This window comes from Pecten maximus, chromosome 8 (assembly GCF_902652985.1).
Source record: "Pecten maximus chromosome 8, xPecMax1.1, whole genome shotgun sequence".
Taxonomy (NCBI): domain Eukaryota; kingdom Metazoa; phylum Mollusca; class Bivalvia; order Pectinida; family Pectinidae; genus Pecten; species Pecten maximus.
This window is the reverse complement of record NC_047022.1, coordinates 22,572,016-22,593,662: the sequence shown is the minus strand read 5'-3', so window position 1 is coordinate 22,593,662 and position 21,647 is coordinate 22,572,016. Positions and strand designations below refer to the sequence as shown.

The 21,647-nt window shown below is 35.4% G+C and overlaps 1 protein-coding gene across 8 annotated transcripts in view; it reads right to left on the bottom strand.

Annotated features, from left to right (window-relative positions):
- The window catches only part of LOC117332802 (ataxin-2 homolog), a 32,732-nt gene extending 11,245 nt beyond the window's left edge, over positions 1 to 21,487 (bottom strand). For 3 of the 8 annotated variants that reach the window (XM_033891840.1, XM_033891846.1, XM_033891844.1), the window contains exons 1-17: positions 21,270 to 21,487; positions 15,052 to 15,193; positions 14,165 to 14,238; positions 13,840 to 13,985; positions 13,200 to 13,353; positions 10,818 to 11,052; positions 9,967 to 10,003; positions 8,522 to 8,707; positions 7,940 to 8,097; positions 7,278 to 7,464; positions 6,670 to 6,894; positions 6,029 to 6,145; positions 5,089 to 5,648; positions 4,670 to 4,804; positions 3,559 to 3,961; positions 2,021 to 2,026; positions 78 to 184 (exon numbers count right to left, since the gene is read on the bottom strand). In XM_033891840.1, the coding sequence (XP_033747731.1) occupies positions 78 to 184; positions 2,021 to 2,026; positions 3,559 to 3,961; positions 4,670 to 4,804; positions 5,089 to 5,648; positions 6,029 to 6,145; positions 6,670 to 6,894; positions 7,278 to 7,464; positions 7,940 to 8,097; positions 8,522 to 8,707; positions 9,967 to 10,003; positions 10,818 to 11,052; positions 13,200 to 13,353; positions 13,840 to 13,985; positions 14,165 to 14,238; positions 15,052 to 15,162 (2,841 nt within the window). In that variant the 5' untranslated portion in view covers positions 15,163 to 15,193; positions 21,270 to 21,487. The remainder of the gene's footprint in view (positions 1 to 77; positions 185 to 2,020; positions 2,027 to 3,558; positions 3,962 to 4,669; positions 4,805 to 5,088; positions 5,649 to 6,028; positions 6,146 to 6,669; positions 6,895 to 7,277; positions 7,465 to 7,939; positions 8,098 to 8,521; positions 8,708 to 9,966; positions 10,004 to 10,817; positions 11,053 to 13,199; positions 13,354 to 13,839; positions 13,986 to 14,164; positions 14,239 to 15,051; positions 15,194 to 21,269) is intronic. The other 5 variants (XM_033891845.1, XM_033891843.1, XM_033891841.1 and 2 more) reach the window with 5 other exon arrangements.
- Positions 21,488 to 21,647: the final 160 nt, after the last annotated feature.

Sequence of the window (21,647 nt, the reverse complement as noted above, 5' to 3'; positions counted from 1 at the left end):
CGGAGAGAGCAATCAAACAAGGTACATTGACAAATGTTATGACTGAACATGGGACATGATTCAGACTAGATACTTACTGTGAGAGTTGTGCCCGCAGGAACAGTGATGGATGAGGACTGACCCATTTGTGAGGGGTTGATGGGGGATGGTGCACTCAGATGCATGGGAGGCTGCTGGCCAAACACTGAAACACCACCAACACAAGATATATATTTTGTCAACTTTTCTTCATTTCCTGCAATAAAATATATTAAGCATTTCTTTGTCACTCTTCCAGATTTTTAACTGTTCTTTGTTCTACAATTTGCAACAATTTTTTATCATACGCAAGCTTCTTCACACAAAGATCAGGTGGGTTGGTAGGGCTGAATTTTGTTGGGGAATTCTATGCCACTGATTGATATATTCAAAATAATGACAGTAAACCTACAGCTGGCTCTTTGCCTTAGCTTTGATTTGATTGGGTTATTGTTTTATTCCTATTCCTTTCTATTTAATGAATTCCTTGATTTAAGAATCTCTTCTTAAAATCTGTCTAAAATTCCCGTCTATTCATACAATTTATAATTCCTCGATTGACAGTCTAAAATTCCCATCTATTCATACCATTTATAATTCCTCGATTGACAAAGTCTTTGCAAATCCTGTCAAATCCTTTCATACTTTTTGCAATTCCTTAACGTGAAAACCTCCTCGTAAAACCAAATAATTTATAAACTGTTATATGAATTTATCTAACATAATGATACAAGAAGTATGTGTATTAGAACCGTTCTGTACATAATATGGAACATTCACAATTGAGATGAATAAATATACCAGTCACACAAGCTTGAATGGATGAGGTTAATTTGATACATAGGCATCTATATTGAGAAGGCTAGCAGCAACATATAAAGGTGTACACTTGTAGATCCTCTACAACAGTGGGAACTATAGAGGTCTGCCCCACATGCCCCAGTATATATATCAGTTACAAGCTGCATGATTTGTCACATAAAGCTCAGGGATCAGCCATGCAGTTAGTAGGCCAATGTGTTGTATACCAGCATGTGTTCTGTGTCAATTCTTAAACAATTCCCTCCCAGCTAAATATAACCTAGCTACCTGTATCAAGCATACAAAATAGTTTAATCTCTGGCAGCTTGAAACATTATAATGAACATATTTTCCAATCTTCGAAATTCAAGAGCTCTGCTCTTATTATAACTGTCTTCTCTTTACCCCTAGATTTTTTCCTGACAAAATCAAAATCACCTTGAGATAATACAACTGACTTATGGAATCATGCCTACCAGTGATATCTTCGATAAGATAAAAGGAACAATGCCAATGGATAAAATTAAAATCAGTGGGTTTTGATTTGGGAGGATACACATCTCCTTTATTAATCCTTGAAGAAGGGATACCAGCCTTGTGATTGGTCAGGTTTTCCTGTCTTAAGTCAAACAGCTAACTACCAGTCTTCAATTTTGTTCAAACATATTACAAAGGATAGGCATATTGACAGCAGAACCCTTGAATTTTGAAGACACTCTTATACAATTCCAGCTCTGTGTTATTATTTTTTTAACAGTAAAATGAAGCTTAAAACATGTGCAAAAGTTATTGTTTTTCTTGAACTCTTTATTTTATAACTTAGTAAAATCATTTAGATTCAATCATTACAATCTAAAGTATATAACAATACTTCAACATCTTTTCCAACTGTACTGTTCAGTAGTCCAGTAATTATTAAAGAATTAACTAAGAACACGTGTGATTTCTATACTGACAAAGAGTTAAGCATGAAGCAAATAAAAACAGAGTGCACATCACATGAAAATCCACTTTCCAGTATTTCCTGTGAAGTATCCTGATGCTATCTATGTTCACCTGACGACTGTGTCAAGTGTCGGCATCACATTGAGATACATTTATTAGTTACATAGTTCGTCAACAATAATATTAAAACTTTCAACAATGGAATTGGAGTTTCCAGGTCACATGCATTAACAAACTAAATGTAAAGCATACTCACATGATGCTGAAATAATGAGGGCAGATTATTACAACCACTATACCACACAAAATACAACAATAAAATGTAATACATATATATGTACACCACAAAGGCACAACACATTTAGTATTTGTGGAATTTATACAAAATTTGCACAGAAATTAATCTTAGAATCTTAACTACATCAAAACAAGCTTTTATTTAACAACAACAGACGAACTTAATCGAAAATTGTAATTTGACAATAAAATACACAGAACTGAATAAATCAAGGAACCAGAAGTTCGTGACTTGGAAATTGAAAAAAAAATTAACAAAATTAAAACCACAGCAAATACATTGAACAAAACTGAATTGTTACAAATGCTCAACAAAAACACATTAATCAAACTGAAAGAAAATACTGGGTGGGTCAAAAAGGTTGTGTGCAATCTTGGATTTCATACAAAATAGCAAATACTCTAAACAAAATCATTTTGAACTTAATAGTTAGTTCATATATACAGTAGGCTACAAACTCAAAATTTATGCATGAACAGCTAGGCTTCTGTATGAATCACAGTACTTCACTGTCACTAAGCATATTAATTAAATACTAAACTTCTATCCCTGCTCTATAGACCCCAGGGCTGTTTCCCTTTATTCACCAAGTCCATGGTCGTTAAGAACTTTTCTGATTCTTTAGACATTCTTAGCCGGCGCACTGTTTCATTCTTTCATTCAAGGTCATTCTGGACTAGATTAAGAAAAACAGCCCTTGTCGCCATGGTTTTCCAGAATATCCCCCATGCAAACTGTTCTATACTATGTGATGCCAGACCTCTGTTGTATGTTGAGAATGAGTGCAGGGTTACCAAGCTACTATAACCACCAGGACTAACAGCACACCATACCATACATACGCACACATTTTACAGTGTCTAAAATACCACCACATCTTCAAATATACCATTCATTTAAACCTAACTTTAATGACATAACGTGCGACTAGAATATTTTTGGCTTGAAATATTATTTCTGGTAAAGTAAGGCATTGACATTCAGACAAAACCAGTCTTTTGGAACAATAAACAGTAAAATTTATTTACAACAAATTCAACCGGACCAGCAGAAATAGTTCATTGTATCTCAAATTTGTTTTGAGGATTTGTTTTTAGGATTTTAAGATAAGTTTGGACCAAATTTGGAGATTTTTTTACTTACTTTGTAATAAGCAGAAATTTGTATCAAGTCTGTTCATAATAGGAAAGTTTCATTGTAATTGTCCAGAAGATATGCTTATTTTCTTTAAAGCAAGATTTTTATGAATAAAACTGCAGGAGTGAAATTATTATTTAACATTTTACCTTGACTGTTTATCTACATTAAACACTAGCGAAAGTATTTATGCTTCTGACTCAGAAGACAAATTTTATTCAACAGCCCTACTTTGTCTTTCTATTTCTTATACTATGATGATGACAATTTTGAAATCTCCCTCTCTCATGATTCCCTGTGACCAAAGCATGCAGTAAGGGTGAGTGGATGGTGCAGCATGCAACAATAAGCCTACTTACTGATGGGTGAAGCGATACGTGGTGATGAGGGAGGCTGTGATAGCAGGTTCTGTCCCATCAGCCCAGCCGATGGGGACGGGGCTCGTGGTGTGGATGTGGTCTGCATCATCCCCATCATGGAGGATACACTCTGCGGTGGCTGGGGAGTGCCCTGGGGAGGAGGGGTTGGTGAAGCTGGCTTGGTGATGATGGTGGGGTTCTGCTTGATAAAATTGATGATGGGGTCATTGACTGGAGGGGCATTGCCATTCTGGTTACCCTGTGGCTGGGACATCTGAGTGGGGGCAGTCTGGAGTTGTTGAGGTGCAATGGGTTTTTGTTGTATCCTCATCTGGTTCATAGTCTGGTGTCGGATCTGAAGCTGCTGTTCCTTGTTCCTCTGCAACGCCTGGAAGTGACCAGCCTTCATAATCACAAACATGGTATGTGTATTAGTATCTCTGGTAAGGTCTGCAATTTGAGATTATTTTCCCCCCAAATGAACTCAACCAATTGAACAAAATCAAACATTAGCAGAGCATGTGACAGAGTTTCTGGAATTGAAAAGGGGCCATGGGCTATATGCTTATGAAAATTGAAATTTTGTATACGAGATACAGACTGCCTGTAAATATTTTCAAAACAGTGGTTAGTGGCCCATAACTGGAGCGCTACTTCAATGAAATTCATAATAAATTTTGGTTGAAATTCATTACTTCACTACAAATGTATGCCCATTATTTTTAGGATATTACAGACATGTCAGTCTTAATATTAAAGGAAAAGCAATTCAATGTTCAGAAATTGAAAGTCTATTTTTAGTATAATGAAAACCAATTAATTCTCTCCTAACAAAATGTAAAACAAAATATGGAGATGCCCACTCCAAAAGGTGAACAGTTAATGATTTTTGGGACTGGATATTTGAGTCCTTCACCCATTCTTTTCCTGTGTGACTCACTCAAATTTTGAGTACCCACTATATCTCTTATATTAGGAAAGTTTTGGAAATGGTGTTCTGGACTCATTTGAAAAAATCATAAGTTATTATTGTCTGTGGCAAATCCAGACAAATAGCATAAACGCAACTTGTTTCCAACAACTATTGCTAGGGAGACATTATAACTCTCACCTGGAAAAACTCATTCTGAGCAGCTGCAGCAGCAGCTTGGGAGTTGGTCATTGGTGGCATGGGAGGGTGTGACATCGGAGTTGGAGGCTGTGCCATGTGTGGCGGTGGAGATACCGCTTGTCCTGGTCTCCCAACCTGTAGCATTTAATGGTCATTTCAACTCTTACTAACACATTACACATACCAATTGAAATGTAGAAATGTTTTTTAAACCTTGTACAAGTGATAAATATTGACTATAAGGCACTTAATCCAAAATTCTTTTATCACTTTGATGAAAATGACATTATCTTCATTCTATACCAATCCAGTTGTTTAAAACATTATTGGTCAGATATTGTAATTGACTAGTCCTGCAAAATGGCATAATATCTTTTGAAGTGATACCAGGCAAGAAGAACCGAGATCAAGATACACACCACCATCTTTGGAGGCGATTCCACAGCAGCTGCTGCTCCAGCCTTCATCAGACTCAACAGTTTGTTGAATGCAGTGAGATCACCCTCATCCTGACTTCCACGAGGTGTAGAGTGGGGACTCTGATGGATGGAAACCTGGGGCGGTGGCTGCTGTTGTGCCAGATGGGCATGAATCTGCTGAGGTGTCAATGGCTGAGGCTGCATCGGATGTGACATCTGTTGCTGCTGCTGCTGCATGTGTTGGTGCATTTGTTGCATCTCCTGTGGTGACATTTCCTGCAGATTCATTTGGTGGGGTAGCTGGTGATGTGGCGCCATTGGCTGATGGGGAGGTGACTGGTACAGTGGCGCATGCTGATGTTCAGGCGGTGACTGGTATTGTGGCGGCATCTGATGTTGTGGTGTTGGTGGCTGCTGCCGCTGGAAATTCTGTGGCATTCCGTTATCTGGGGGTGGGACTGGCTGCTGAGGTGGTGTGAAGCAGCGAGCTGGTAACCGACTAGACCGCTGGTTCATGTCAGCCTCCAGTTCTGCCACAGTCTTTGCTCGTCCTGGTACATCTGAAAGCAAAATTAGAGGATATTGTTGGTTTCAATATGTTTTTAATATGTGTAACAATATGTTTTGCTGATGTGTAATAAGCCTTTAACTCAAAATCTCTGCAATAGCTATTATCACAATCCTTGGACTTATAACACTCAACTTCAGCTAAAGACAATGACTGTATCATCAATTTGGCAGTAACTAATATCTGTAAATATTGGAATCACCTTCTATGATATAGCTTCAACCTCTTATTAGAAAGCCAGGACGTCCCCTTTGATATTGTCTGAAAGTCATTTTGGGAACGCAGTCACCAATTTTTTCAAGGAGACAATTCAAGTACATGTGAACTTTGAAGCAGTGTATGGTATTTTTGTTACAAAATAAGGATGCTCACTTAGAGGGGAATTCATGCCCGGACTAGCGGTACCACTACTGGGAGTTGAGTCCTTTTTCCCAAATAGCAATGCCTTTAGCTGGATCTCTGCATCTTGGGTGCTGAAGTTACTGCTCGCTGAAGAAGAGACGAATTTCAATCCTCACAATATTGCAATGTATCATGTTTATAGATGTTCCTTAATAGTTTTAGATTTTAGCATCCGAGAAAACTAGAGATTTGCTTTTGTGGCATTGAATATTTTACACTCATTTGTCCTTTGACCAGAACATAATGGTTAAGTTTTCAACTATATTGTCCCAAAATTATTGAACTCTTTAACCTTTAACCTCCATGTCAAGGTCACAATTATGCAATGATAGAGCACTGCAATTTGTCATTGGGTGATAAAGGTATACAGAAACTTTAGTCAGCAGTCCTCTTGCACAAACAAGGAACTTTAACATGACAAAGTATCTAATGTGACAGGCAATTAAAACAGTGTTAATGTATTTCTAAGTTAAGTGTTATTTAAGATATATATTTTATTTTGTTGTTTAATAAAAGGACAAACTAAAATATAAATTTTGTAAATTTAAGAACAGCGTTATCTAATATCATTTAAATTACACCAAGATTGTTAATTAATCAAAGTATTTTACCAAACTTACTGCTTCCTATTTGATGTTTCTCATGGTTATTCTGGAATATAGTGCTCAGCATTGGAGCAATGGCATCCTTGTTCTGTAGTCCAGTAAAGTCGATGCTATGATGTTGTGGTTTATCTGCAAAGGTGCTGTTAGCTGGTGAAAACACAGACTGGTCAAAAATTGGTTGGTCGGGTGAAGGGGAGGAAATATTGGGGCTTCGTGTACCACCAAGGAGATCTGTAAATAAAAGCAGATATTTTTTATGTTGATATTGTTGAGTGACTGAGTGTACCTTTCTATGAAAAAAATGTGGTATGCTTCATGTAGAAAATTCTCTGATGATTGTTGGGAATCTGGCCCCAGGATCACAAAATGATATAAGTCTTAAATTGTCCCAAGTTTTAGAAATTGATGCCATATGTGATTGGCTAAGCAAACTATGAAGTTTAAAACTGTTTCAAAATCCTGGAGTCTGATCAATGTATCTTACTCAAATAAACTTTAAAATTCAAAGTGATACTGAAGCAATTTATGTTTTCAGCAGTTTTTTTTCCACACCACTCAAGCTTGAAATACTAAATCTAATCTTGGAAAAAAAAGAAACCAGAATAAGTCCTTACCGTTAACTATGTAACCGAAATCATCATTCAGGGAGGAGCGTCTACTATTGTGCCTGCTATTGTGTCGACTGTTGTGTCGACTGTTGTGCCTGCTACCGTTCAGACTGCCACCAGGTTTTGCTCCAAACCACTGACTGAATCTACTCTGTACCACAGGAATGTCAGCACTGGCAATAGGACCCTCTTGCTACAATGAAATATCAGTCATAGAAAAACATATGGGAAACAGCTGTGGACAACTAAGTAGAGGGTGGGTATTGTAATGATTTTTTGTCATATCCAACACCAGTCATTACAGTAGATGCGTCGATAGTAGTTGAAGACTAAAAATGACGTCAACAACGGTGAGTTATATTGCATCAGTTGAGGAATTTTCTATACAGTGCAATATATTGTACTCTTAGTTAATGAGCAATGAACCACTCTTAGTTATAAATTATTTGTTGTTTACTACTACACATTGAATCAAGGACTTTTGTACTTTGTCACACACATGCAAAAACAACTAAAACATTTTTTTCTTTTTTCATTGATTTTACATCAAAATCATATGCTCTCTTTTTACCTTACTTTGCATACCAACTTCATTTAAACTCAGTTTTATTTTCAAATCATTATTATTCTTTTTTTTTCAGAAAATTTGTTACAAAATCAAAACATACATTCAAACCAGGCAGGTTATCAATCTTGAAGAACTCATTGAAGTCAAAGATGTTGCTATGAGGACTGGTAGTTCGCATGCTGTCAGAATGGTTGGACTCCTCAGGGGAACTTGGTTCATTTGTTTCCAAGCTCCCATTTCTGTCAGCCACATCAGCCACTGGGGTAAAAAAATTAACATATTTATTCCAAAAACCGTGAAAGTAATTGTTTCCTTTTTGCAATAAAGTTGATCAGGCCTGGATAATGATTATCAATGATATATCTTTTTATATCAAATTAGATTCTGCAACAATTAAAAGCCTTCCATTTAACATTTCCTATAACATTCGAGTGTCACAATTCAGGCGATGTGCCTTTTCCAAAATGCAGTTCATCACTTTTTTAAACATAAAATTTTAAGCATAAATCTGACCATTTCTATGGATCTATGTTAATACAGATCTTGAAATTCTGTCATGGTTCACCTGAAAGCAAAAACTGATCAATAGGTCTGTCCTTATTTCATAAACATACAACTCTAGTCCTATTACCAAAATTATCTGGACTGTGATAATCAACTGCGGCCCTGGTTATCTACCCACCACTAGTCTTTTGTTCATGGGCACTTCCATCTGCATCTTCCTCTTCATCGATCTCCTTTATCTGGTGCCGAGTCTCCTTTTCTTTTTCCCGCTCAAATCCCCTGAGCTCAATGGTATCCTGCTGACTAACAGGACCTTCTGTAAACCATTCAGGCTCATCCTCATGATGGTAGTCTTTCCGTCGCACTGTAAAATGACGGTCTCTTATAACTCAGATAAACACGTCAATATCATTGCATATTTACAATTCAAACTTAAAAATTATTGAGATCTTTTGAAGACCAGATTGGCCCCTGTTCCGATCAGATACTCTGGGCACATACTTTACAAAAGAAAGAAGACAATTCAGTGAACTATAGTCATCCACCGTTGTGAAATGTCAAGAATGCACAGATAATTACAGTGACTACTCTAGACTCACTGCCTTCATATTGAATTTTGTGGTATTGATGATCTTTTTAAGTCCTACTATTCTCTGACTATATGAGGCAGTGTACCCAAGGACTGGTCTCGTTTGAATAGTTTAATTATATCAATGAGGTAGCACTCCAAGTAAACAAGACAAGCAGCTTTTGCAAAATGGACAAAATCAGTTAGGGTTAGGGTGAAAGAGTCTGTCATTGCCATGGCTGCCATTCACGATTGTGGTTTTAAATTGATTGAGCATCAGCCTTATTCACCTGATCTCGCTCTATCAGACTTTCATCTATTTCCAAATTCGAAAACAGCTATTTCAATCATCCTAACCCTAACCCTAACATGCAGTGAATGACTGTCTGAACAGCCAAGAAAAGCAGTTCTATAAAAGTGGCATTGATGCCCTTAAACATCGCTGGCAAAAGTGTATAGATACTGAAGGGGATAATGCTGCAAAAAAAACCCAATATGTCTGGCAAAATTCAAATCCTTCAATATGAGGCTCACAACTTATCAATCAGCCCTCGTACACCTCTAGTAGGGAAGTTCCAGTGACAAGAAGAGCTGTCATCTGATGTAGGTTAAAGGTCAGAGTAACCTACATTTGATACATATACCACCTAAACTAATTGAACCCATGACCCAAGTATAAAGGTCCAGTGAGAGGTATTTTAAGAGATAGAACCCAGACAAACTTTTTCTTTGATATATGTCAAAGGTCAAAATGTAAATAAGATTTACTTACTTTTGGTACATGACACAACACATCACCTAGGTAAACCTAAGCCCCAAGTATGAAGTTACAGTGACAAGTAGTGTTGTAGATAGAGCCCAGACTAGATAAAGAGCCGCAGAACAGAGGAATGAAATGACAACGTAAAACTATAGCCCCCCACCCCCTCCCTAATAATTTTGTGTTTTGTAGGTACATTTATAAAACATTTCATGCTGACAGCCAATTTATCAGCTATTCAAGTCATTTCTGTAAACGACAATTGTACTTTTGGGGAGAATGATTACAAACTTACTATCTCTTGAGGAAAAATGCCGATTTCCAAAGTCCCTCTGCAAAAAATAGGAAAATAAACTGTTATAGGTATATATTTTGTTCTAAAAAGAAAACATGGTGCAGCAACAGCATCATTAAAAAGTTGAAGAGGATATATATTATAAATAAGACTATGGACCTAATGGCCACCCAAGAAATGAAAGTAACCATAGAAACAGGGAATCAAATTCTTAAATTATTTCACCCCTTGATCCTTCTTTAGTGTAGGATCCAGAGTTCCTTAAAACCTGACAGACAGTGTCTGGTTTATCAAAAATTTGTTTGACGCTCTATGAACACCCAGTCCGTTCTTCAGTACATTCTTGTTCCAGCCAAAGGCATATAATATACACCAGGTCCCTGAGCTCCACTCAATTTGCACTCTTCTCAGAAGAGAATCCTAAAGAAGATCGCATTCCGTTATATGTAAATCGAGTAAACCGGGAGAATATAACCCAAAATAAAAAAAAAAGATTTTCTCAGACACTATGATACAAACACGTGCATGTATGCGTCATAAATCCTTCTCTAGTGAAACTCATCACTCGCACACTTAAAACATGGTCGCCGCCATCTTGGAAGATACATCTTCCAGCTTTGAGACGGAAGAGGTAGAAGATCTTCCAAGAAGCAGAAGAGCTACAAATCGAGTGACCGGAAGATATATTCTAGAAGGAGAAGAGTGCAAATTGAGTGGGGCTCCGCGAAGATGAATATCTTATTTTTTTAAGCAAAACAACATATAAACTGATAATATATAGTTACCATTTCGTCACATAGACGTAGTTAAACATGATCAGAATTGAATACCTATAATGATCTATATCTTACCCGGTTGTCTCTATCTTCGTATTCCCTCCTGAATCCCCGGTCCCGAGGATCACGGCTGTCCCGACCTTCTCTCTCCCACTCACGATCATAACGTCGGTCCCGGTCTCTATCTCTGTCATCACGGTCAAATCTATCTCTGATGGCACGAAAGTCGCGCTCTCCTCCCCGTTCACGTGTCACCTCTCCCCGGTCACGATCAAGTTGAATTCGTCCACTTCCGATTCTCCTTGGTCCTCTACACAAATTTAATATAAAAGTGTATTTACAATTATGAACAATTAAAAGCATTGATACATATATTGCAGAAATGAATTATCTGCAATCATTCATGTTCTAATTTAAATCTTATTATAAATATATAAGCATCTGAAGCTGGATTTTTCAAGGGAATCTACAAGAACGTACCAGGCATTTATTTTTGTGACAACGTATATTTCTTTCTTTGGACTGAACAAACCTTACACCAGACAAAATTTTTTAGCAACATTTTGTCTAAATTTCTATATTTAACAGTGATAGAAATACACAAGTATGCATAATTCTTTGATTTTTTTAAATTTTAAAACTTAGGTTTACAATTCCCAGCATACAAGAAAATATCTTCATTATCTCAAAATCAACCAGCAATTCATTGCCATATTTGGAAATGAGAGCTCTGTAGTTACCGATGTGCAATTGGTTGAAAATCATAATCGATAATTGGTTTATAATCAGATGTAGTAAACCTATGGATGATCAATGTTGCCATCAGTTTATAAGAATAATTATAGATACTGTAAATCACTTATATTTCACGTGGGATTTACTTTCGCGTTAATTCGCGAGGAGAGTCAAACGCGAATTCAAATCCCTCGCGAATATTTGTATAAGGATGACAAGAATACTAAGTGGCGTCCATTTTGAATCTACCGTAATCTTTAGTTGGTGAGCAAACATCGCCGTTAAAATACTGATAGAATGATAAATTATATACTTATATCAGAGTGTGTTTTTATATTACAAAACACCAAAATTTCACACACACAAAAAAAAACCACTGAACACTGATATTGTGGTTGAACTCCGACTTCATTAACTACATGTAAAACGAAGTTAATTTCAGTTTAAAAATTACGGTCCCGAGGATCCCGGATGGTCACCCGGAATACGTCGTACGTTATTACCCACGCTGTTGTAAGTTATGTAAGGTTACATGTATACATAGCACTTCACATCGCTTGATTCTCAAAAAGATATTTACCATAACAAAGTTGAAATCAAACAAATTATTTATTTAATTCAAACATTCAGAGCAACTAATCACCTGGAGTATAAATCATTCACAATAGACTGTCCCGAGAACTGTTCATCGGTATCAGTGTATACACACGTACGTTAATTACAATGTACATGTACGTTAACTCACAACCTATTGTAGTCCCGTCATCTTCCAGGCACCATTTAGCATGTATACAGGTACGGTAAATACAATTCAGTACGGCCAGACACCGATATCACATGAATGAATCACATGACTTTTCTTGTACTGTCACATGACTCTCATAAACAAAATGGCTACCAACATGGAAAAAATCGCCGATCTGTTAACGTCATTCGCGAATTTAAAGTCATTATGAGATCAGAATTCGCGAAATTATGTATTCGCGAATAAGTCAAATTAGGTGAGTTCGCGAAATTAAGTACTCGCGAAATATAAGTGATTTACAGTACTCTGTACTATTTGTTGAGTAGGTATTTAGGACAGTGAAGACATTAGTCAGTAATCCAGCTGATTATGGACTGCAGAAATCTTGTAACATTATCTTTTTATGGTGCATTTTAAGTACTATATATTGTGGATAATTTCATAATAAATACCATATTTTTTTTCCTATTTTTTCTCCTAACTACTTTGAAATTTCTTTCTGTGTCTTAAGCTATGGTTTGAGAGTAAATGCCAATTAACAATGAACCACTTTTAATCAAATACACTAGTATAATAGTAATCCAACATGCTGGAATTCATTTAAGGAATTTACAATTTTTAAATAAGGGTCAATATCAAGTTATTTGAGTTAAATAAATAAGATAAATTCCATCACTAATGTGTATGTAGTGATGAGGATTTGCCTGGGTTTTTTTTTTGGGAAGCATGACATTTCAGACAATATTCATACTTGTGATTTTAGTAGTCAGAAATTTGCTATAACAGTAATGGCAACAATATTCATGACAATCAGAAGTTAAAGAAAGCATATAGGATGATGACAACAAGTTACATTCAAAGAGATGTTTGTGAACCTGTACATAAAATTCATCACAATTGGGATGAGAACATTTTAGAGCGATCACATCTGAAATATCAGATATACAGACCAGTTAATAAGGGATGGGTCTTTTTACCTGTCACGATCACTTCCGTCCTTGAAGTCAGAGGGACAACTGATCTGGCGTGTCAAAGTTGGCTGTGACACATGACAGCCAGTACCAAAACTTCTTCGCTGTGGACTCAAAACAATCCCATCTTTTTCCTCTTTTAGTCGTTCCTTTGGATCTGCTAACAAAACATTCACAACCCCTGTCATTCCAAAACAGAATTAATTGATATTGAAACATACAAAAACCAATTCATATCATTCAGAAACCAACAATTCAGTCCATTTTTCACTTTTTCTTGGCTGAGCAATATGTAGATTTTAAGTAAAATGCATCTGTAGCATAAACATTATTAAAATGTTCACAAAGCATTTTCATTTCTTTTTCTTCAATTTGCAATGAAACCTTTCCTTCAGAAGTGAAATGCAATAACTATGGAATTATACATAACACAAGGTTACTTCTATTGGAAAAGGAGGCTCATTATTGCCCAAAAGTCCATAGCCCAGAAAAAGAATCTGAAAAACTTTTAATACAAATATATATAATTTCCTGAGTTAGGAACAAATTGATAATGCAACTCTCATTATGATAAAGAGTCTGAAAGACCCTAGCTGAGTTGTGTTATTGATAAAGCTTCTTAAGGTGATTAATTTAGTAAACCAACCGGATGGTCGTCTCCTCATCAGATAGTCTCTCTCAATCTGTATCTCCATACGTTTCTTGTCACGATCACCCACAGTGATTGGCGAGTTGTTTCGTGATGTGTCGAACGACCTTGACCACCTGTCAGGGTCCCATAATCCATCAAGGCTGTCAAAGATAACCAAAATATAATGATACCATAGATTCAAAAAAGAATAATTTTATGACTGATAGATTCAAACAAGAATAAAGAATAATTTTATGACAGATACAAAGCAACATAACTTATAAATACAGACTCCACTTTTTCTTTCTTGCCATGCAAATGTTCAGAGTGAAATACATACGTGTTGAATTCTTCTGACAAACAAGATGGCCTCTTCTTAGATAAAGGACAAAACTGAAGTTCAAAAAGTGTGTCCTGCAAACAAAAGATTTATACAACTAATGAGGGAGGGAAAAGATATTCTACCTTAACATGCCTATTTTAATTATATTTATTACTAAACTTACAAAAAGCAGGTTTTCTGGGATATTTTTTTCCCACCATTACTGATCCACTTTAAATCCATAACAGAATTTTTACAAAGTCAACAATTCTCATCAAAATAATAGGTTTTCTGGGGTCTTCTTTTTTTACCATTACTGATCCACTTTAAATCCATAACAGAATTTTTACAAAGTCAACAAATCTCATCAAAATAATAGGTTTTCTGGGGTCTTCTTTTTTTACCATTACTGATCCACTTTAAATCCATAACAGAATTTTTACAAAGTCAACAAATCTCATCAAAATAATCTTTTGTTAAATTTTAAGTTATTCAATTAAAAAAAAAAAAAAATTCTGACTCGTTCTAAATCTTTGTATAATGCTTCAATGTATATTATCATACTTCCATCTATCTATCCTTACATGAACTTTGCTGAAAATCTTAAACGAAAATTGTCAAGTGTATTCAAGAACCAGTTACTTTGTTGAGTATACTGTATATCACATTTGTGTTCTTTCTTTTTAAATTTTGATACATGAATAAAATGCATTTTATCAACAAATACAGGTCAAGGTTTATTTCTTTTGACAAGCTTTTTTCTATCTAGACTAGTAGCATGCTTTGCATTTTGCTTATTGCTGTTTTTACACCCATGTTTGTGGTAATAATAGCTCCAAATATTTCATGTTGTAATGCCAAACACAACATTTGTTAAGTTTTTCTAATCTTGAATGAGTACCTACCCGAGGGTAATGGTAGGTTGGCATGGGTCCCGGGGTGTCTGTGCGAGTAATGACTTCACCCAGGTCCTTGGGCGTGTCCCTGTTACTGTCACTGGAACTATCGGGATCCATTGTAATAGTATAGGATCTCTGTACAAATTCTCTGTAATGAGCAATTATGAATAATTAGGTATGCATGGTGTGCACACTAGAAAATGCATGATTAACACTAGCAATATAAATATGAAGATCAATATATCAAGTTGTAGATATACAAAATATTGAAACTTAATGGAAGTACATGTAGTTTGTTTTTAATATGTATTGGTGTTGCAACAACAACATTGATATGAATTTCGTGATTATTTCAGTGTTTAAAGCGTCCTGCCAAGGGTAAATCAGCTAGCCCCCATTTCTTCACTGTTTATGGGTAAATTTCCCAAATTGATCTGAATTCCCCTGGCCTTAAAAATCCGCTATAAGGTAGCAAACAATCTCAAAATGACTGGTTCATTTTCCCCAGGAAAGCGTTTTTTCAACAATTATTTTGGCAATAATTAGGCAGGATAACCTCATTTACAATTATTTTTATGCAACCAGATTATTTTAAATAAAAAACGAAAAACAGTGTCATAAATGTTTTACTAGGTGAATTAGATTTGCTTTGCTAACTATGTAGAAAATCAGCTTGAAAAGCCCTGTTTAGACCATTGAAGCCCAAAGTTTTTCATTTAGATAGTAAAAACTGTACTGATAAATATCACCCTAAATCCTGTCTTGACCCATGCCTGCATTCTTAATCATTCCTATTTAAAATGTATATCTTGGGCAACAAAAAGGCTTCATTTTTATTGTAGTGAATCAGTTATAAATATTAATCAGGCTAATTGTACTTCAAGAATCCACTATTACTAAATTCAGTAACGCTTGAAGTGAAAATGAGGATTTGAAAATTAGCGCTATTTTCTTTACTGAACTTTTTAATTAACTGGGAATAAAATGCCAGTCAATCCTTTCAGGACTTTTTTTCAATCAATTGGGATAGTCTTTTTGTCTCATTTTGACAAACAAAAAATTACAAAATACATTTCAGGAGCAAGGTAAAAATTAGTGAAATCTAACTACGGTATGTGAAATGACATCAACTAGAATTGGGACCTTTTATCAGCTAAAAAAAAAAAATAATAATCTGAACATTCTGAGTGACAAGTGTTATTTGTAACCCATTACAACATCTTATTAGCAGAGTTCCTCTCTGTCAAGGGTTTCATTTGTTGTGTGGCCAACAGCCAGTAAATTAACCCTCTTGCTCAAAAAAATTCTCTGGCTAGGGTCAACACGTTTATATTGACACTTTATAAAAGTTGACGAAATTAACCTAATCTTAATCTATGCTGAACCATTGGTATTTTTAGCGACGTTTTTTACCATTTCATTTAATTAGAAAAAACGAGTGCATATATATTATGGAAGTGCACCAGCGAAGTTACAATGCAGTACACATATCACCAGAATATAACAGATTTTCGCACACTCTGCATACAGTAGTCATTTAACCAGTTTTCCATTTTTTTCTATAAAATAGATAGGCATGAACAATAATACCAGTCAGTAACAAAGTGCATAATTTCACTTTGATTGGAAGTGCATATTACAGAGTTCATCTAAGTCATAGTAAAAATTCACAGTGGAAGGGAATTAAAACTCTATTGATCACATGATATAATAGTTTGCATAGATTTTATTAGTCATGAGTTTCGTATTTTGATACTGGCATCATCTAAACTGACCAAGACAGTGTGTTTTCATTGTACAGAAGGCATGATGATTTGTTTCAGAATTCAGATTTCTGTACCAAATTACGAAAAGCCATAAGCGTGTCCTCCAAGTTTCAAAACTCACTCGAGGTGTCTAAGGGCTTGCAATATTGTGTTTATTGTGTTTAGATATGGCGTACACAACGTTCACCACCCCAACTTACCTGAATATTAGGTAATTGACCTATTACTGTCACCGTTCACCAACGGATCTATTCATCTTTGCCACTAATTAATGAATGAATGAACTAGCCAGGTATTTGAGCTTTTCAATCACCACCTATCGCTAGGTCTATTGATCTGATAGTCGGTTAATTGGGCAAAAGCAAATGCAGTATATGTAGCTGAAGTTGATAGTAATGTTAACCTTTATACTTTACAATTACAGTAATGAAATTACAATTTTATATTTTAACTTTTGTTTACTTTACCCACATCCAGATAAACTTTATAGAAGATTTTCGGGACAAGAACATAAAATCAGATAGGGGGGCTTATTACCGAATGTAGGCCTGGTTCCAAAAGACTTCATAGAAAGGGGAGGGAGCTTATTGCTGAGCAGTGTCTTATTACTGGCCTTGTACAGTATATGAAAAACATGTTTTATTGATAGCTTTTGTCAAACTTTTGGCCGAAACCCCCTTAAAAATAGGTTAACTGGGTTGTCTAGTAAAAAAACGTCCTGCACATTACATTTCAGCAATGATGTCAAATTGACTAATCTTGAAAAGGCTCATTGAGATTAGCAGTATGACTTGTGAAAAATAATATCAACACTTTCGGGTCAGAAGTTTTTCCGCAAAATTTAATTTTTTTACAATTTCTTTGTATTTTCAATATTTTTCAATCGCTCGCCCTCACTTCACTCATGGTTGTATTTTATTTATGTTAAGTGTGTTGACAATCTAATTAAAATTAGACTTGTAATTTACACTCCTCTACAATACGAGATCTAGCGATACCCCGAAGGAGATCATCTCAGCATGACCTTTGAGCTTCAAATATAAGCCGATGAAAACTGGTCAATGACGTCATTAATCAACCAATGACAAAGACTTATATGAGCCTTCGATTGTGTCCCCTTAGTATGTACGACTGTGGTAATTCTCTGGATGTTACATTGAAAGAAGAACAAATACAATTAAACAATATCTCATCGACAGGACGGATTGTGTTGCCAGCTGGACTTCGAAAATCGTTACGGTACACATTATGATATTCCCTTTCAAACTTATTTTTTTCACGACGCTGTTGCTTTCACTGTCTATCTCTCGCAAAATGAAGGAAAAACCAAATTGACAGCATACGTTTGTTAAATTATAAATTTGTTTACAGGTTTCTTGGTGAGCCGGAGTGGGTGAAGCCATGTTGTTAATTACCGTTGCTATTGACTATCGGAATATCTAGGAAACGTCGTGTAAGTATTTATACTTCCGAAGAATGAAATCACACCGACAATTTCATAGGCGGCGCATTGATTGGCTGAGCTCAAAGGTCATGCTGAGATGACCTCCTATGGGGCATCGTTAGATCTTGTATTGAAGTATATCGTAGAGTATCGTAGACAGTGATCACCATTGCCTGTTTTAACGTGGCGGCCCACCACCCTTAGCTGGGTACCGCCACGCTTACACAACCAAATTCACTCGATTCGCCACGCATGTAATTGTTACCTAACACCCCTATTTTGTATTGATTTCAAGCGGAAAACTGATCTGTTTCTATAGCGTCCGATACTCATTACCTATGGCCCGTTTTTACAGGTGAACTAGGCCTAATTGACGAATTGCGATCTTGGTAAGGTGCCTCACCGTAATGTTTTGATACAGTCGACTGATCTCTTGATCACACCTATCGATAGGGCTGTAACGATATATTGATACTACGATAAATGTCTTCGTACATAACCGAGATACGATACACGATACGTAAACTTAGTATCGCGATACCTTAAATTACTTACTATAAACGAGTTGTCGCCCTTTGCGCGCTCTCTAAACCTACTACAAAAAGCAACATGGCCGAGAGGAGGAAACTTGCCTCACCACCTGCAACATTGAAGTCGCCCGTTTGGCGACAATTTGGATTCCCATACGAAACAGTTGACGGGAAAGAAACAGTAAACAAACATATTTAAAGATCTAAACAAATTTAAACATTAAATTCTGGAAAGCAAAAATTATCTTATTGTTTTGTAATTTTGTGAAATCATTTTATGTATCGAGATACATATCGTATTGTGGGTCCTGTATCGAGATACATATCGTATCGTGGGTCCTGTATCGAGATGTGTATCGTATCGTGAGGGAAAGTATCGTTACAACCCTACCCATCGATGGTAATAATTAATTAATGGTAGGTGTACTGTTCTGACCATGCGAACAGGAGATGTGATTGTATGGTTTCAGGCGATCGGCACATCAGAGAAAATGTTACCATCATCAACATCGGAAAAACCAACGGTCCAACAAGATTCTTTTTTTTTCACAAGAATTAATATTCAGCTGGGATAATCAGACTGATAATATCAATACCTAAGCCGATGTTTGAGAAGCATGGATACATTTTTGAAAACTTCACTACAATGTCACCATGAAGAGAAGAGCCTCAGCTCCTTTTTTGGAACACAATCCGAACAACATGCTATTTTCAGGACTGAGGAGAAAATTATAGTGACTGTGTTGAATTGATATTATATTGTGGCTTGTGCATTGCTTTAAATACTTTATATATTCTTATATTATGTTCAGTAAAAGTTGCTATTTAGTTTGATTTGTAGATGCTGTATCATAGATATAATATACTTAATATGATTAAGTTAGTTTATTGAAGTGATATTCACTGATAATATTATAGTGCAATTTATTAAATCAATAATTGAAATGTTTTAACTTATAATACTTGAAAATGCATTATGATCTTGATGTTCATGTTTATCATATTCATAACAGTAAAAGATGCTATTTGAGATTGTTTTTATTCAATGTTATATTAAAGAAAAGCGAGTTGGAATTTAGATTGAAATGGTTTTGTGAAAATAAATTGTATGATTGTCAAAATGAGGAATGTATGTTTGTAGTTTTTTCAAGTAATGGGTATAAGCTGTTATTTTGTTTTAATTTACAAGATATATATGGCATAGAGTGAGCAAATAATTAAAATGCATATTTATTTAGAACTAAATAAAACAACATAATTAAATCTCTATTCTTAATGTCCTACTTGATGATGTTTCTCGAAACGTCGCACCGCGATACTGCACAACATCGAAAAAAGTACATGTTCAGAAAAAATTGTCAAAAAATTTTCCTCCAACCATCATTTTGAAATCGTGGTGATCCCTGGTAGACTAGAGGAGTGGAAATTACAAGTCTAATTTTACTTAGATTGGTGTGTTGATAAAGAACTATATAGAAATTCCTCATGTAAAATACTGATGTACGATACCCTATATGTTAAAAGAAATTAAAATTAGCAACAAATTAAATTACCAGTGGCCCTGTCATCATCCATGATGTTGCGAAAATTCATGCAGTAAATAACTTTTAAATTTTCATATAAACGGCAATGGAATTATTATGAAAATGAACTTGAAACCAATATCTTTCAGCGTACAAACTTTTACAATCAGGTCCATTGACAAATTCAGGAAAATTCTTTGAAAAAAATGCTTAAATACAGTAGATATTAAGAATTTATATAGCAGAGTTAGATTGTGCAGAAAGACTTTTGACCCAGCAGTGTAAAAAGTGACAGGTGAGTGACCCACAACAATGAAGAGATTACAGTAGAATATTTTACTGATTATTACAACTGCTGCAATATGGAGGGATAATAATCAGACATTATATGGGTCAAGTGTTTTTATTCAAATATATGCCAACTATGCATTTTGTAAATCAATGTCAATCTGGATCTTGGTTATGGCTGTCAACCATCCTTTTTGGATATGTACAGCATACAAAATGGGTAAACACATTTGCATTGTTGGAAAGAAAATGTTGGTCACAATGACCCATTTAAAATGTAAATAAAGGATGATAATTTTCAAATATCACACACTGACATTTACATGTCCATTATACAACATTGAGTGTAACTTTCACGTTCACTTCTATTTAGATAATATAGTCACAGCCCTTTGGATTTCGGTTTAAATTTGGACACCATGCTAGCTACCATCTCTTATAAAATCTTGCTGCAGTACAAAAAATACAAACTTTGATAATTATATGTTTAGTGATAAAAATGCATAATAAAATGAACATGCAATTGTTATTTACAAACACTTAATATGTATAGTTATGGATTATGTTAACTTTCACCTGAAACTTTATGCACGAAAATGGATAACGACTATGAAATCGTGGAGTATGACAATGCTAATGAAGCAAAACATGAAAACATGGACGACAGACTCACCTTTACCTTCACCTACTAGACAAGTCGATACGAAAAGACAACGTTATTGGTCCTCGAAAGCTCTATCGAATATAAGCTATATAATACAGTATTTACAAAGCTATGTTCACGACACGACAATAATTCTGTACACTATGCGAAAGGTCATTATGAAAATATTTCTAGACAACAGTGAATACGTATAATTTGAACGGCTGCAGCACAACATCGGAAAATGCTGAAAATGCCAGGATATTGGCATGCGCATCACATGTCTGACCTTTGTCGCTGCTAAATTTGCATAAATATTGCTGTTTTTAGGCTATGTTTATTCCTTGTGTGCGTCATTAGAATATTATATGTAGTCACCAAAGAAATAGTGATGATTTAATTTTTGTT